General features: G+C 46.3%; 1 protein-coding gene across 1 annotated transcript in view; it reads right to left on the reverse strand.

The window, feature by feature from the left end:
- The window catches only part of BMERB1 (bMERB domain containing 1), a 107,520-nt gene that overhangs the window by 7,849 nt on the left and 83,521 nt on the right, over positions 1 to 16,150 (reverse strand). The window contains exon 3 of the mRNA XM_065411629.1: positions 6,537 to 6,610. Within this exon, the coding sequence (XP_065267701.1) occupies positions 6,537 to 6,610 (74 nt within the window). The remainder of the gene's footprint in view (positions 1 to 6,536; positions 6,611 to 16,150) is intronic.

The raw sequence follows: 16,150 nt of genomic DNA on the forward strand, positions 1-16,150 counted from the left end.
AATATGGGAATGTGATCAGGCCTCAGATAAGATGGAGCAACCTATGTGACAGCTCTGCCTCTCCCATTGTAATTTGGTACATACAGCAGCATCAAAACATCAACTTTGATAAAAGTCAGGCACTAGAATTATTACATTATAGTGGAGCTAAATAAAACTATTATTAACCCAAAATTTCAAAAGTCAGTGTAATCAATATTGTCCTAGTTAATCAGGCAAAACCAGACTAGACCATTATCATGACTAGATTGTCTGAAAATGATCGTTTCTGTTGAATGATAGATTTGGCTGTCACATGCTAAAATTGTAAATATGAGGGCTTAGGGGAGATATAGTTCAAAGGTATAAAACAAATATAGTTAAGACAAAACTCCCTAGGGCTAAAACTGAGCAAGTGGAGCAGTGATGGGAAAGCTAGAGGCTAATCCTAGCCAATACATTTCCTTAAAGAATTCAAAATCTTTATGAGCAGAAAAAAAAAGCTTCACATTAAATCAAGAATTTTTGTTTTCAGTAATGGAGTTGTGGAACTGAGCTCAGAGAAACATCAAATTGAGTCAAGTATATTGGGACACACCTACAGTGGGATGCATTCAATATATCTTGTTTATTGACCAAATTTATAAGGGCTCCTAATACGTCTAAAAAATCCAGACATTTGAAAAGAGTTGTTTATTGCAGCTTAATGATGTGCCCAAGGGCTCCAGCTGCATTTCCCACTGGAAATTTCTGCAATAAATCCACATCTTTAAAAAATGAGATAAAGGCATTTTGAAAGTTGGCTTTCAGAGCTGGAAAATCATTATTCCTTGGAGAACTGTAAGTTATGGTTTGCCAGTGAAAGAGGAAATAAACAATTTGTAATGCACAACAAGGCTACTTTGTTTTTCACGAGAAATATTTTTAGTTTTGTATGAAAATAATATCTTTTATTCAAAAGATTAAGTGTGCATGTTGTTATCAAATTCTGTCGGTGCTTCAAAGATTCCTTATTGTTACCTAAAATGGGCATGGGGGGGGGGAATTTGGGCATAATGTCAATGAACGCTTAATCTTAACATGTCCAGCAGCAAAAATAAAAAAGGATACTTAAAACTGACGACTGCTGGACCATGCTGCAATGAGCCAGCCTCCCTCTCCCATCCTGGAAGGTAGGGAGCAGCAGCCATTATGACACTGTTACATCAATTGAGATGGAATAAATGGGCCTGAAGAGTCAGCAGTGTTAGCATGACTCTGTCACTGTCCAACATTAAACAGCATTGTGAAGGATGGACATTTTTTCTGCTTTTGACCAACCGACAGGAGGGGAAGAAGAAACACGATAGTAAAGGTGGAGAAAATACAGCTTTTGTTGATGGCGAATTCCCAGAAGCAGGTCAGTCACAGACGGATGCTCTGGATTGGCAAATCTGCCACAACAGCACTGCTCTGAGCTCTGGTTTATTTCCTGGTCTGGGGTGTCATCTGGTTGATTTGGCTCCTCTCCTACTGGTCTATCTCAGGCTGGGCAGAGCTGGCTAGAGCTGGATGAGCTCTCATATCTGATTGTGCTGGTGCCATGTGCTACAACTGATCTCAAGATCAAATCAGATGGAAAGCCAAGAGAGCGAGAAGATAGGAGGAAAAGAGTGGTGAAGAAAGGGGAACACGCAAGGGAAGGCGAAATAATCAGGATCTCACGTGTCTCTGGTTTATGGAGTGGTGATGACCACGTGACCCTGAGGAAGTGCCAAGGTCTGGACTTGAAGATGATGCAGTAACCTTCTGGGGCCACAGGTGAAGGACGAAGTCCCTGGAGGGGAGTAGGATGGAGGCCTACAGGCCTTTCCCCTCCTTCAGGAATTTCCTGCCAGTTCACAGGTCCTCAGCCCCAAAAGTCTCTTTTTAAGACCTCTGAAAAGGGGTTAACGGACAGAATAGTCCATCCTCTCATTATTTGTTCACCATCAGACCTAACTTCTGACATATCACATATAGTCCATTAACTTCCAGTACAACACTCTTCTTGTTTACCAGGTATGGTCTCAACACAGTCTTTGAATTATATCAGTAAAGCCCTTTTGTTTAGATTAACTTAGTCTTTCTGTTTTTCACTTTTACTAATTTGTTTAAACAATCTTACGTAATAGTCGCAGTTGGACTTTTGTTACCTTTTTCCATCACCATTTGTTAATACAGATGACTGAACCATTCATAAGCTTCCATCCACTTTCCTCACTTGGACTCACCACTGGAGCAGGCCTGCTATGCTCCAATTGTTACAACACCACCATCTTCTCTATCTCCAGGTGAAGAGCCATCAGTGGGATCAAAACACATGGATCCACTTATGGAAGGCCAGGTCTGAAAGGGGAGAGGGCTGTGGGGACAAGCTCACATGCAGATTGTCCCCCCACCCCACCCTTTTGGGGATCTGCTGACAAGTAAATGCAGATTGAGTGTTAGGGCTGGGTCCTACAGTCCTTATTCAGCTATCTCCTTTTACCAAAAGCCTGCTCCTGTTCCCATTTAAGTCAGTGCAACTATGTCCATTGAAACCAATGGGAGCAGGAGCTGGCTCACACACAGCACAGTCAAAATATACACGAAAGGCATGACGATTGCTTTAGTCCATGTTTCTCTAGGCTGAGAAAATCCCAGTGCTAGCATTTAGTTCTGTGCAAAGGCCAACAGCCCTATATTTATTAATCCCATTGCTTGCTCTTAATACTCAAATATTCTGTAGTGAATTTGCCAACAGCTGGCATGGCTGGAAATAAATGCTAAATAGTCAAATATGCAAATATGACTCTGAGAAAGGATTGCTGGGTGTCACGTTGTGCACAGTGTGCTAAGGTCTAAGAAAGAACTACTGTACATTAAACTTTACTTAATTAAGATTTTGTAATTTAAGCTGTGGGAGAGTGTTTCTAGGAAAAAGTAGTCCTAAGTATAAGTAAACAGATGTTTAAATGAGAGGGTTGGCTACAGGAACACTAGTAAGAGTAGATCATTCTTACTTGTTATCTATGCAGCATTCACAATCCTTTGCAAAGGTTACCTTAAAATAAACTCTGCTTGAATTATTCCCCATTGGGTACTATTCATCCCATACGTGTGTTAGCAAAATATTGGAGGAATTGTCTGGTGCAAAAGTAGCTGAGATAATGTCAAGAAGAAAAAAAGAAGAAACATGAATGTATTTTGTTAGATGTGCATGAAATGTGGAAAGGTTCTTAGTCCACTGAGAAATGCTGCTATTTGTCTACTGGGCTCAGAGAGGGAAATGTAGGTATGATCAGCTTCCTATTTTATGACTGATCTGCTGTTTCATTTCTGACAAGGTTTTTTCTTCTCTTTTACCTTGTTTGCTAGCTGTGAAGTTTTTCTCACAGTGATAGGTGGAAAGATAAAGGACAAATAACTAGAAGACTCAAAACCCGCCCTAATGGTTGGGTAAAAGTAAATTATTTCTGAAAGGTACTATAGGCCCTGTACGTACTTCTGGCGTAGTTGTACTTATTGGCTTGTATGAGGCATGTTTGTACATGTAAGCAACAATTGTGAATCAGTGTTGTTCTGGAAGTCTATTTAAGAGTTTTTAATAACTTATGCTTAGGCCCCAGGTGCTTAAAATGGGAGCAGCAGCTTTGGTAAGACAGTGTTTAAAGAGTGTCCCTCAGCAAACCAGCTCAATTTTAAAAAACTGTTTTTTGCTGGTACTGCAAACCTTTCTCTTCTCCCACCTCTCATATAAGCACTGCCTGAGGGGCCAAAATCCCAGGCGCACCACAGGAGTGCTTAGCAGACTGGGGATGTACGTGGCAACAGTGACTTTCTGCTACCTCTTCTTCCCCTCACACGTATGATCTTGGGGACAGTCAGGGAACCACTTCAGTCTGATAAAACTTAGAGCAACCTCAGTCCTGCTCTAAGCAGAGCTCTTGTGTAACACCTCCACCATCCCACCAGTGGGCATTACACCAGCAAAGATAGTTGCAGTGTGTGTGCCAGCCACCCTTTCCTACTCCAAAATGTCCCCTACACCAAGGGACCAGGAGGATTGAGTTCAAATGGGGGTGGGGGGGGGAGGAGGGAGGACTCTCTCTCCACTTATGGGAGATTTTGTGCTGCCAGAAATCCCCATTCAAGATTACAATTATGCTCTGTAAATCAAGATGGGCTATTGAGTTCCAGACAACTCCACTTTCAGCTGGCACACAAGGGGGCAAGATTTTTCCTCTCAGCCCTGATTCTCTGTGACCTTGCACCTTGCCAAGTCATTTCCACCTGTACAAAGCGAGTGCAAGGCTGATTTAAAACCATTCTGACCTCAGTATCAATTTTATATTGTTGCATATAATTTGATTTAAAAAATAAAAGGCTAATTTTCTTAACGCATTTCTAGGCATTTCACCCTTCCTCAGAGTTTCTAGCTCATTGCTGAATTCAGCAAGGCTGTTGTAACTGCCCTCACACAATGTGGCACTGTCTCCTTCTAGTGGTGTCTAGTGCACATATGAAAGCCTGCTACGCTCTTGGCTGACAAAGATGAGTCTTTTAGCTTGGGCAGTAGACACTCATATATTTAGATGCAGAAGTCTTAGGTTCAGTCCCCTCTACTGATGACCCACACAGGGACATGGCATTACACTATGCTGCAGAACTTACGTAGAGAACCTTGCTGTGGAATCTAGATCCAGTGTACACAGTGTTCACAGGGTCATGAATACACTGATGCATTATCCCAGAGCCTGCCAAGGGAAAGCAAATCTGCTCCATTTAATAATACAGCATGGGGTTAACAGGACAAATTGTTATGGTAAAGAAAACATCTGTCAATGCACACATTATTCTTATTAAAATATCTCATGTCATTACAGGAACGGTTTGCTTCACTGAGTTCTAGTATCCACTGGACACAATCCTAATTAGCATTACTACATTTTTTTATTTAAGATTAACTGAAAATGCAAACACGGGATTCAGCTCCACCTGAGGTTGTTAATTTTTATTTAAGCCATTCTAGGTGGGCTGTATTGTTCTTTTTCAAAGGCTCATGGAAGATTTCATATCTAATTATAACTTCTTAGCCAAAGTTCTGTCCCAGAGGAAATTATGTTCATCTGAATGATACAAGGCCATTTCATTACTTTATTAAAAGACGAGTAGCCATGCTCTGGTAAACCCCCACCCTTCTAATAGTTCCCATGTACTGCAGTGGAACTAATCTCATTTTCTGGATCAAAACCCTTTGCCATCCCTCTTGGCAACCAGATCACCTCTGCCTACAGTAAGTAGATTCATGGGTGAGAGAGAGGTAAACCCTGCAAAGCTTTCATTGTGGAGTGAAAGATCAGTGACTAGGAACAGGCGAAGAGTATTTCAGGTTCTTTGGTTCTGTATGTGTGAGTGTGACACTGATTTTGCACTCATGCTTATGTCAGCAATTGCACAATCCTTTAAAAAAGTTTAATAGAGAATGAATAAAGGTTGATCAAAAGGTGGTAAAAATAACGTACACCCCCCAATCTCAGCTGCTGAATAACACTATGTTGACTAACAGATTCACAGAATGTATAGCCAGGATACAGTGAGGAATTGAAGGTTTGGCATGAATTGATAAGATGGGGTGTACAGTAAAATCAATGGGAATGGGCCAAATTCTGCTTTTGGTCACAGATACACTGGAGTCAACAGAGCATACCCAGGGCTTATCATAGAAGTAAATGATTGTAGGGTCAAGCCCTAGGTTCCTTTTCTGGAATAAGATGGTGGCTCAGTATTTTGAAAAGTAACAGGAGGAGTAGCTGAGCTAAAATAACAAGGAGGCCAACCTGTGAAGTCCTTACTAAAAGAAAGTTATCAATTGATTTCAGTGGGAGTTTTTACTGAGTAAGGACTCCAGGACTGTGCCCAAGGAGGATTCTGCACATGCTTGGAGCAATGAAGCTGTTGAGAATTTAGGATCAGGCCCTAAAGATTCAGGTAAACATGGACTAGACCTTTTCCTCACCCCTCTCTGGAAAGCCCCATACTTTCAGCTGTTTTCTTAGGTTATAGCTTGGCTTATAGGGAGCAACAATTAATTACTATCTCTAGGAAACACACAAAAACCCATATCCAAGGTTTAATTTCCCATCAGACCACCACCAGGTGTTCCATATCTATCAACATTTTCCATTCTTCAGCACACTCTCCCTCACATAATGTGTCAACATAGTGTGTCAACAGTGGTTCTCATAAGATTTTCAAGGGATTGAAAGAATCTTGGAATAATTCAGCTTGTTGGAGTGATATTTGCAGTCCTGGCCATCAGAAGGGGCAGATGAAATACAGCAAAGAATTTCAGAAAAATAGAGAGCAGAAGGAAGACCAAACAGAACCTGAGAGAAAATAAAGACATTAGAAAAGAGAGCAAAGTGCAGGAAACACATGGAGAGGGATGGAAATGACAGGGAGAGGGATTGCACCTGGCTTGGGGTTGCAGTTATCTGGCCCCTAGAAGGGTTTCTGTTTTTCAAAGCACTTTGTAAAGTTGGCATAGAAATTACCTGGAATTGCTACTAAATTCTGCAGCTCCTGTTTAAGGTTCATGATGTCCTTGCACAGCTGGATGTCATCCATCCTGCAGAAACAGAAAAAGCACATCAGGACCATACATACTTGTTACATTTATTTGTGGGTCTAGATAAACCACCTGTGAAAGATGTAGTACAGCCCTTTGCTTGGGGCTTCATGCATCTGCTTGAGGCACAGATATTTAGCCCATGCACCAAACTGCCATCAGTCACAGACACCTTTCAATGCACAGTGTTGCAGAATAAATAACCTCCATTATAATGCCCTACCAGGTGACCTCTCCTATCAGTGCTTTTTGTACCATGCAGACCTAATCTGTATATTTTTATTGTCACATTAGCTGCTTTTTCCTTTTCTGCAGCTCACCCTACCTCTGAAAATGGGCACCTGCATATTTAATAACTCAGCAGTGGAACTGTGGCAAGGGCTACAGCAATAAGCAGGGCAATCCCCAATTGCTACAGTTCAGCTAGCATTCACTAGGTAAAAGGGAGAGTACAAGTATGAAAGAGAGAATGGTTCAGTGGTTAGGCTACTAGCCTGGGACTTGGGAGACAATGGTTCAATTCTTTGTTTTACCATTGACTTCCTCTGTGACGTTGGGCAGATCTCTCTGTGCCACAATTCCCCAGCTGTTAAAATGGGGATAATAGTGTTTGTGGTGTGAAGATAAAGATTGTGAGCAGGGCCGGCTCCAGCATTTTTACTGCCCCAAGCAGTGGAAAAAAAAAAAAAAAAAGCTGTGATCGGCGGCAGCTCTACCATCGCTGCTTCATTCTTCGGCGGCAATTCAGGGGCAGGTCCTTCCCTCCGAGAGGGACTGAGGGATCCGCCGCTGAAGAGCCGGACATGCTGCCCCTTTCCGTTGGCCGCCCCCAAGCACCTGCTTGCTGCGCTGGTGCCTGGAGCCGGCCCTGATTGTGAGGTGCTCAGATAGTACAGTAATGGAGGCCAGATAAGTACAATAGGTAGAGAATAATGTAAGATAACTAAGCCCTGGTCTCCACTACAGGGTTAGGTCGAATTTAGCCATGTTAGGTCACATTAAGTGAGCGCGATGAGAAGAGGCAGGATGCAATGCCGAGGCTAATTGGGAGCAAAGGGACATGCTCAGGAGTCTGGTGGACCTGCAGGAAAGCCAACAAGAGCACAGTGCGCCACTGCATTCACTGTACAACCGCCTGCCCTCCTCCCCAAATTCCATATTCTCCTCACCCAGACACCCAAGAACGCGGGGGCGGGAGAGAGGCTCCAGGCACCCAGTCACTGCACTCCAGAAGATGGCCCAAGCAACAGAAGGCTGTCATTCAAACAGTTTTGATTTGTAGTGTGGCTACAATAAGCAATGTGGCCTTGTCCTTCCCTCCTCCACTCCTCTCCTACCTGACCCTACCCCACCCCACCCGGGATACCTTATCAGTTATCTCCCTTTTTTTAATTAATAAAGAAAAAATGCATAGTTTCAAAACAATAGTGATTTTATTTCCTTTGCCAGCTGTGATCGAAGGGAGGGTGGGGTGGTTGGCTTACAGGGAGTTAAAATCAACAAAGGGGGCGGGTTTGCATCAAAGAGAAACACACACAACTGTCACACCGTAGCCTGGCCAGTCATGAAACTGGTTTTCAAAACCTCTCTGATGCACAGCGCGCCTACCTGTGCTCTTCTAATCGCCCTGGTGTCTGGCTGTTCAAAATTGGCAGCCAGGCGATTTGCCTCAACCTCCCACCCCACCATAAATCTCCCCCTTACTCTCACAGATATTATGGAGCACACAGCAAGCAGTAATAACAATGGGAATATTGGTTGCGCTGAGGTCTAACCTAGTCAGCAAACAGCGCCAGCGAGCTTTTAAACGTCCAAAGGCACATTCTACCACCATTCTGCACTTGCTCAGCCTATAGTTGAACTGCCCCTTACTACTGTCCAGGCTGCCTGTGTATGGCTTCATGAGCCATGGGAGCAAGGGGTAGGCTGGGTCTCCAAGGGTAACTATTGGTATTTCAATATCCCCAACAGTCATTTTCTGGTCTTGGAAATAAGTCCCTTCTTGCAGCTGCTCAAACAGCCAGGAGTTCGTAAAGATGCGAGTGTCATGCATCTTTCCTGGCCATCCCACGTTGATGTCGGTGATCCACCAGTGCTTGCAGCACTATTGAGAAGTACCCCTTGCGGTTTACGTACTGGTTGGCAAGGTGGTCCGGGGCCAAGATAGGAATATGCGTTCCGTCTATCGCCCCACCACAGTTAGGGAAACCCATTGCAGCAAAGCCATCCACTATGACCTGCACATTTCCCAGAGTCACTACCCTTGATAGCAGAACGTCAGTGATTTCATTGGCTACTTGAATCACAGCAGTCCCCACAGTAGATTTGCCCAGTCCAAATTGATTCCCAACTGACTGGTAGCAGTCAGGCGTTGTAAGCTTCCACAGTGCTATCGCCACTCGCTTCTCAACAGTCAGGGCAGCTCTCATCTTGGTATTCCTGCACTTCAGGGTGGGGGAAAGCAACTCACAGAGTTCCAGGAAAGTGGCCTTACGCATCCGAAAGTTTCGCTGCCACTGGGAATCATCCCATACCTGCAACACTATGCAGTCCCACCAGTCTGTGCTTGTTTGCCGGGCCCAGAATCGGCATTCCACTGTATCAACCAGCCCCACTGCCGCCATGATGGCCCAATTGCCACAGCCCATGTTTTCAGGAATGTCTGTGTCCATGTCCTCATCACAATCATCCTCATGCTGCTGTCTCTTAGCCAGGTTCTGCACATACTGCAGTATAATGCACAAGGTGTTTACAATGCTCACAACAGCAGCGGTGAGCTGAGCAGGCTCCATGCTTGCAATGCTATGGCGTCTGCACGGGTAACCCAGGCAAAAAGGTGGGAAATGATTGTCTGCAGTTGCTTTCATGGAGGGAGGGAGGGAGGCAGGGGAGAGTGACAACGTACCCAAAACCACCTGCGACAATGTTTTTGCCCCATAAGGCATTGGGAGCTTAACGCATAATTCCAATGGGCAGCGGAGACTGCGGGAACTGTGGGATAGCTTCCCACAGTGAACCGCTCCGTGAGTCGATGCTAGCCATGGTAGTGAGGACGCACTCCGCCGACTTAATGCGCTTAGTGGGGACATACACAATCGACTGTATAAAATCGATTTCTAAAAATCGACTTCTATAAAATCAACCTAATTTTGTAGTGTAGACATACCCTAAGACCCAGTCCTGTGAGGTGCTGAGCATTATCAGCTCCCATTGAAGTTGATAACACCTCAGAGGGTGGCGTTCATAATCATTGGTAGAAGCAGTGATACAATGCAAATGTTGATGATCTAGCAATCATTGTGATCTAGCAATCTTTCCAGCAAATACTACATTTTAGATTAACATTTGAATTCAGCTTCATTAGCAGCACTGTGCTTATGCTCATGTACTGCAGCTGAGGGCTGTTTCTGGGGCTGCTGTTTCCAAATCACATTTCAAAGAAGAAAAAGAATATAAAAATTAGCCTTTAAGATACACCTGAGCAGAACAGTGTCTTTCCCAGATCAGCAACGCTAGCTCTGCACCTGCCTACAGACTCCCTGTTTCACATACTCCAGTTCCAGGAGTTGATTCTCTAAGGCCTGGTCTACACTACGAGTTTAGGTCGACTTTAGCCGCGTTAAATCGAATTAAGCCTGGACACGTTCACACGACGAAGCCCTTTCTTTCGACTTAAAGGGCCCTTTAAACCGGTTTCTTTACTCCACCTCCGACGAGGGGATTAGCGATAAAATCGGCCTTAGGGGGTCGGAATTGGGGTAGTGTGGACGGAATTCGACGTTATTGGCCTCCGGGAGCTATCCCACAGTGCTTCATTGTGACCGCTCTGGACAGCACTCTCAACTCAGATGCACTGGCCAGGTAGACAGGAAAAGCCTCGCGAACGTTTGAATTTCATTTCCTGTTTGCTCAGCGTGGAGAGCACAGGTGACCACGCAGAGCTCATCAGCATAGGTAACCATGATGGAGTCCCAGGATCGCAAAAGAGCTCCAGCATGGACAGAACGGGAGGTACGGGATCTGCTCGCCATATGGGGAGATGAATCAGTGCTAGCTGAACTCCGAAGCAGTAAACGAAATGGCAAAATATTAGAAAAGGTCTCCAAGGCCATGAAGGACAGAGGCCATAACAGGGACGCACAGCAGTGCCGCGTGAAAATTAAGGAGCTAAGGCAAGCCTACCACAAAGCCAGAGAAGCAAACGGAAGGTCCGGGGCAGAGCCGCAAACATGCCGCTTCTACGCGGAGCTGCATGCCATTCTAGGGGGTGCAGCCACCACTACCCCAACCGTGTGCTATGACTCCGTCACTGGAGAAACACACAGGGAAGCGGGTTCGGGGTACGAGGAAGATGAGGATGGAGAAAATGTAGATAGCTCACAGCCTCAAGGAAGCGGAGAAACTGGTTTCCCCAACTGCCAGGATATGTTTATCACCCTGGACCTGGAACCAGTAACCCCCGAACTCACCCAAGGCGTGCTCCCAGACCCTGAGGGCACACAGGGGACCTCTGGTGAGTGTACCTTTGTAAATATTACACATGGTTTAAAAGCAAGCGTGTTTAATGATTAATGATTAATTTGCCCTGGCAATCGCGGCCAGTACAGCTACTGGAAAAGTCTGTTAACGTGTATGGGGATGGAGCGGAAATCCTCCAGGGACATCTCCAGAAAACTCTCCTGGATGTACTCCCAAAGCCTTTGCAAAAGGTTTCTGGGGAGGGCTGCCTTATCCCGTCCGCCATGGTAGGACACTTTACCACGCCAGGCCAGTAGCACGTAGTCTGGAATCATTGCATAACAAAGTGTGACAGCGTATGGTCCCAGTGTTTGCTGGCATGCAGACAACATCCATTCCTTATCGCTCTTTGTTATCCTCAGGAGAGTGATATCATTCACGGTCACCTGGTTGAAATGGGGCAATTTTATTAAGGGGATATTCAGAGGTGCCCGTTCCTGCTCTGCTGAACAGAAATATTCCCCGCTGTTAGCCACGGTGGGGGGGAGGGGTGAAGTGATCATCCCAGATAATTGGGTGTGTGGGGGAGGGGAGTTAGTTGGGTTTGTGCTGCATGTTAAGCCGGAAACCGCAGCCCCTCCTTTTACATTGCAAACCCATTTTAAATGGCCAACCCAATGGGTGCTTGATATGGGAAATGAGGGCGCTGCTGTTTGAAACCATTCCCACATGTTAAGAAGGTTAAAAAAGCCAAAAGACTGTGGCTTACCATGGCTGCCTGCAAGCTGAAATCTGTGGCCTGGCACTGCGTGAGTGATCTCTCACACCAAACCGGCAGGCCCTCAATATAAGAGGAAAAATGCGACCTTGTAACGAAAGCACATGTGCTGTGTAATGTGAACAGCAAAATTTAACGTGAAAGAGTGTACCCATTGTTCTCTAAAATGTGTCTTTTTTAACCACCTCTCCCTTCTCCTCCACCAGCTGCAAATGGTTCTCCTTCACAGAGGCTAGTGAAGATTAGAAGGAGAAAACGGCGGACGCGGGATGATATGTTCACGGAGCTCCAGATGTCCTCCCACGCTGACAGAGCACAGCAGAATGCGTGGAAGCAGTCAATGTCAGACTACAGAAAAGCACAATATGAACGAGAGGAGAGGTGGCGGGCTGAATCGCGGGCTGAAAATGATAGGTGGCGTCAGCTTGCAGACAGAAGGCAAGAGTCGATGCTCCGGCTGCTGGAGCATCAAACTGATATGCTCCAGCGTATGGTTGAGCTGCAGGAAAGGCAGCAGGAGCAGAGACCGCCGCTACAGCCCCTGTGTAACCAACAGCCCTCCTCCCCAAGTTCCATAGCCTCCTCACCCAGACGCCCAAGAACACGGTGGGGGGGCCTCCGGCCACCCAGTCACTCCACCCCAGATGATTGCCCTAGCATCAGAAGGCTGGCCTTCAATAAGAGTTAAAGTTTTAAACTGCAGTGTGTCCTTTTCCTTCCCTCCTCCCCCACCCATCCCGGGCTACCTTTGCAATTATCCCCCTAGTTGTGTGATGAATTAATAAAGAATGCATGAATGTGAAGTAACAATGACTTTATTGCCTCTGCAAGCGGTGCTCGAAGGGGGAACGGGAGGGTGGGGTGGTTGGCTTACAGGGAAGTAGAGTGAACCGGGTGGGGGGGGCGGAGGGTTCATCAAGGAGAAACAAACAGAAGTTTCACACCGTGGCTTGGCCAGTCACAAAACTCGTTTTCAAAGCTTCTCTGATGCGCACCGCGCCCTGCTGTGCTCTTCTAACCGCCTTGGTGTCTGGCTGCGCGTAATCAGCGGCCAGGCGATTTGCCTCAACCTCCCACCCCGCCATAAATGTCTCCCCCTTACTCTCACAGATATTGTGGAGCGCACAGCAAACAGCAATAGCAATGGGGATATTCTTTTCGCTGAGGTCTGAGCGAGTCAGTAAGCTGCGCCAGCGCGCTTTTAAACGTCCAAATGCACATTCCACCACCATTCGGCACTTGCTCAGCCTGTAGTTGAACAGGTCCTGACTCCTGTCCAGGCTGCCTGTGTACGGCTTCATGAGCCATGGCATTAAGGGGTAGGCTGGGTCCCCAAGGATCACGATAGGCATTTCAACATCCCCAATGGTTATTTTCTGGTCCGGGAAGAAAGTCCCTTCCTCCAGCTTTCGAAACAGACCAGAGTGCCTGAAGACGCGAGCATCATGTACCTTTCCCGGCCATCCCACGTTGATGTTGGTGAAACGTCCCTTGTGATCCACCGGGGCTTGCAGCAGCATTGAAAAGTACCCCTTGCGGTTTATGTACTCGGTGGCTTGGTGCTCCGGTGACAAGATAGGGATATGGGTTCCGTCTATCGCCCCACCAGAGTTTGGGAATCCCATTGCAGCAAAGCCATCCACTATGGCCTGCACGTTTCCCAGAGTCACTACCCTTGATATCACCAGGTCTTTCATTGCCCTGGCAACTTGGATCACAGCAGCCCCCACAGTAGATTTGCCCACTCCAAATTGATTCCCGACTGACCGGTAGCTGTCTGGCGTTGCAAGCTTCCACAGGGCTATCGCCACTCGCTTCTCAACTGTGAGGGCTGCTCTCATCCTGGTATTCTGGCGCTTCAGGGCAGGGGAAAGCAAGTCACAAAGTTCCATGAAAGTGCCCTTACGCATGCGAAAGTTTCGCAGCCACTGGGAATCGTCCCACACCTGCAGCACGATGCGGTCCCACCAGTCTGTGCTTGTTTCCCGGGCCCAGAATCGGCGTTCCACGGCATGAACCTGCCCCAGTAACACCATGATTTCCACATTGCTGGGGCCTGTGCCTTGTGAGAGGTCTATGTCCATGTCAATTTCCTCATCACTCTCGTCGCCGCGCTGCAATCGCCTCCTCGGCTGGTCCTGGTTTTGCTTTGGCATGTTCTGGCTCTGCATATACTCCAGGACAATGCGTGTGGTGTTCATAGTGCTCATAATTGCCGCGGTGATCTGAGCGGGCTCCATGATCCCAGTGCTAGCTATGGCGTCTGGTCTGAAAAAAGGCGCGAAAGTAGTATCTGACGGACCAGGGGAGGGAGGGAGGGGCGAGTGACGACATGGCGTACAGGTACAGGGAATTAAAATCAACAAAGGTGGCTGTGCATCAGGGAGAAACACAAACAACTGTCACACAGAATGGCCCCCCCCCAAAGATTTAACTCAAAAGCCTGGGTTTAGCAGGCCGTTGATTGGACGGAGGGAGGGGGAAGCAAATGAATACAGAACAAATCTATTTTTTACATCTTAAGACGACGGTGCAGCATGACTGATAGCCCTCGGCATCTTCTGGGTGCTTGGCAGCAAATACTGGGCGCTTGGCAGTTAGTGTACTACGACTGATAGCCACATTTTTCCTGTATGATGACGATGGCCTTCAGGCCTATTGCACGATCTGCTGCTCAGGGAAGACTCTGCTAATGTGCGATGATCCAACTTGTAATAGGAAAAGACTACGGTTACCAGTCGTAATACACCATCTACTGCCAAAAGGCAAAAGGCTGGTGCAATGCAGCCCTACGGCTGCCAGCCCCACGGCAGCCAGCACCCAGATCGCCGATGAAGGCTACCAGTCATGCTGCACCGTCTACCGCCAAAAGGCAGTTAGCTGCTGCTGCTGTGTAGCAATGCAGTCCCACGTCTGCCGGCACCCAGATGACATATGGTGACGGTGAGCTGAGCTGAGCGGGCTCCATGCTTGCCGTGGTATGTTGTCAGCACAAGTAACCCAGGTAAAAAGGCGCGAATCTATGGTCTGCCGTTGCTCTGACGGAGGGGGAGGGGCCTGACGTCATGTACCCAGAACCCCCCGCGACACTGTTTTGCATCATTCGGGCATTGGGATCTCAACCCAGAATTCCAATGGGCGGCGGAGACTGCGGGAACTGTGTGATAGCTACCCATAGTGCAATGCTCCGGAAGTCGACGCTAGCCTCGGTACTGTGGACGCGGTCCGCCAACTAGAGCACTTAGAGCATTTTATGTGGGGACACACACAATTGGCTGTATACAACCGATTTCTATAAAACAGGCTTCTATTAATTCGACCTAATTTCGTAGTGTAGACATACCCTAAGTCAGCTGTATTTCTGCTGAACGTTTGCTACACACTCCATCCTTATTATTATATTATTGCACAATTCCTATTAGTCAAGCCTTTTGAATGTGGCAGAGGATATTATAGCATAGGGAATTACAAGGGGACTTTGTGCTAGAAGGCCCAGAACTGTAGCAGACTCATATGAGACACAATCAGGGAGAGAGCAAAGGATAATAAAATCAAACTATAGAAGTAAGTGAGGAGTGGGAAAGTAGGCATTTCTGTCACAAGCAAGATCTTAATCACAAATTGAGCCCACATCCTCCCTCAGTCCCCTACACTGAACACTGGCCTCCCCAAAGACCTATCCCTCAGCTGCTTTTATTGCTATTAAAACATGCTGATCCCTTTATTGCTTGCTGCTTTGCTTATCTCCATCTTGCCTGCTCCTTTGTTTATGTAAGAAGGGAGCAATGGCTATTCCTTCCAGTTCTGGTTTCTGTCCTCACAGATGGTGTCAGTGGGATAATCTTCATTATAACCTCCTTCCTTTCTTCCCCATCAGTTCCAAATGCCCCTGTGCACCTCAGCCAGGAAGCAACACATCCTCCAGGATCTCTGCCTGTACAGTCTGCCGACAGGATGAGAGCCTTGCTCTTCCTATATCATGTTTAATCTTCACCCTGTGGCCTAATCACCTAATCACTAAGTCACTATTATATTTGTACCTAATTCACAAAGAGGCAGAAACCTTCATGCTGAAGGATATTTTCCTCTCAGGTTCTCCACATTGTTCATGCTGATCATGAGCAAAGTCTGTTTCATTATGCTGAATGGTACTGAAATTACTTTTATCAATTAATAATCTTAAACAGTATGTCCTGTAGGAGACTCAGTAATAAAATGTGCTGGGGAGTAAGCAAAATACTTAGCTCCTCATCCATTTTGTATTTGTACAATTTGGGTGTTGTGTACTACTATAATATATTTGA

Source organism: Emys orbicularis, chromosome 10, assembly GCF_028017835.1.
Source record: "Emys orbicularis isolate rEmyOrb1 chromosome 10, rEmyOrb1.hap1, whole genome shotgun sequence".
Lineage (NCBI taxonomy): Eukaryota > Metazoa > Chordata > Testudines > Emydidae > Emys > Emys orbicularis.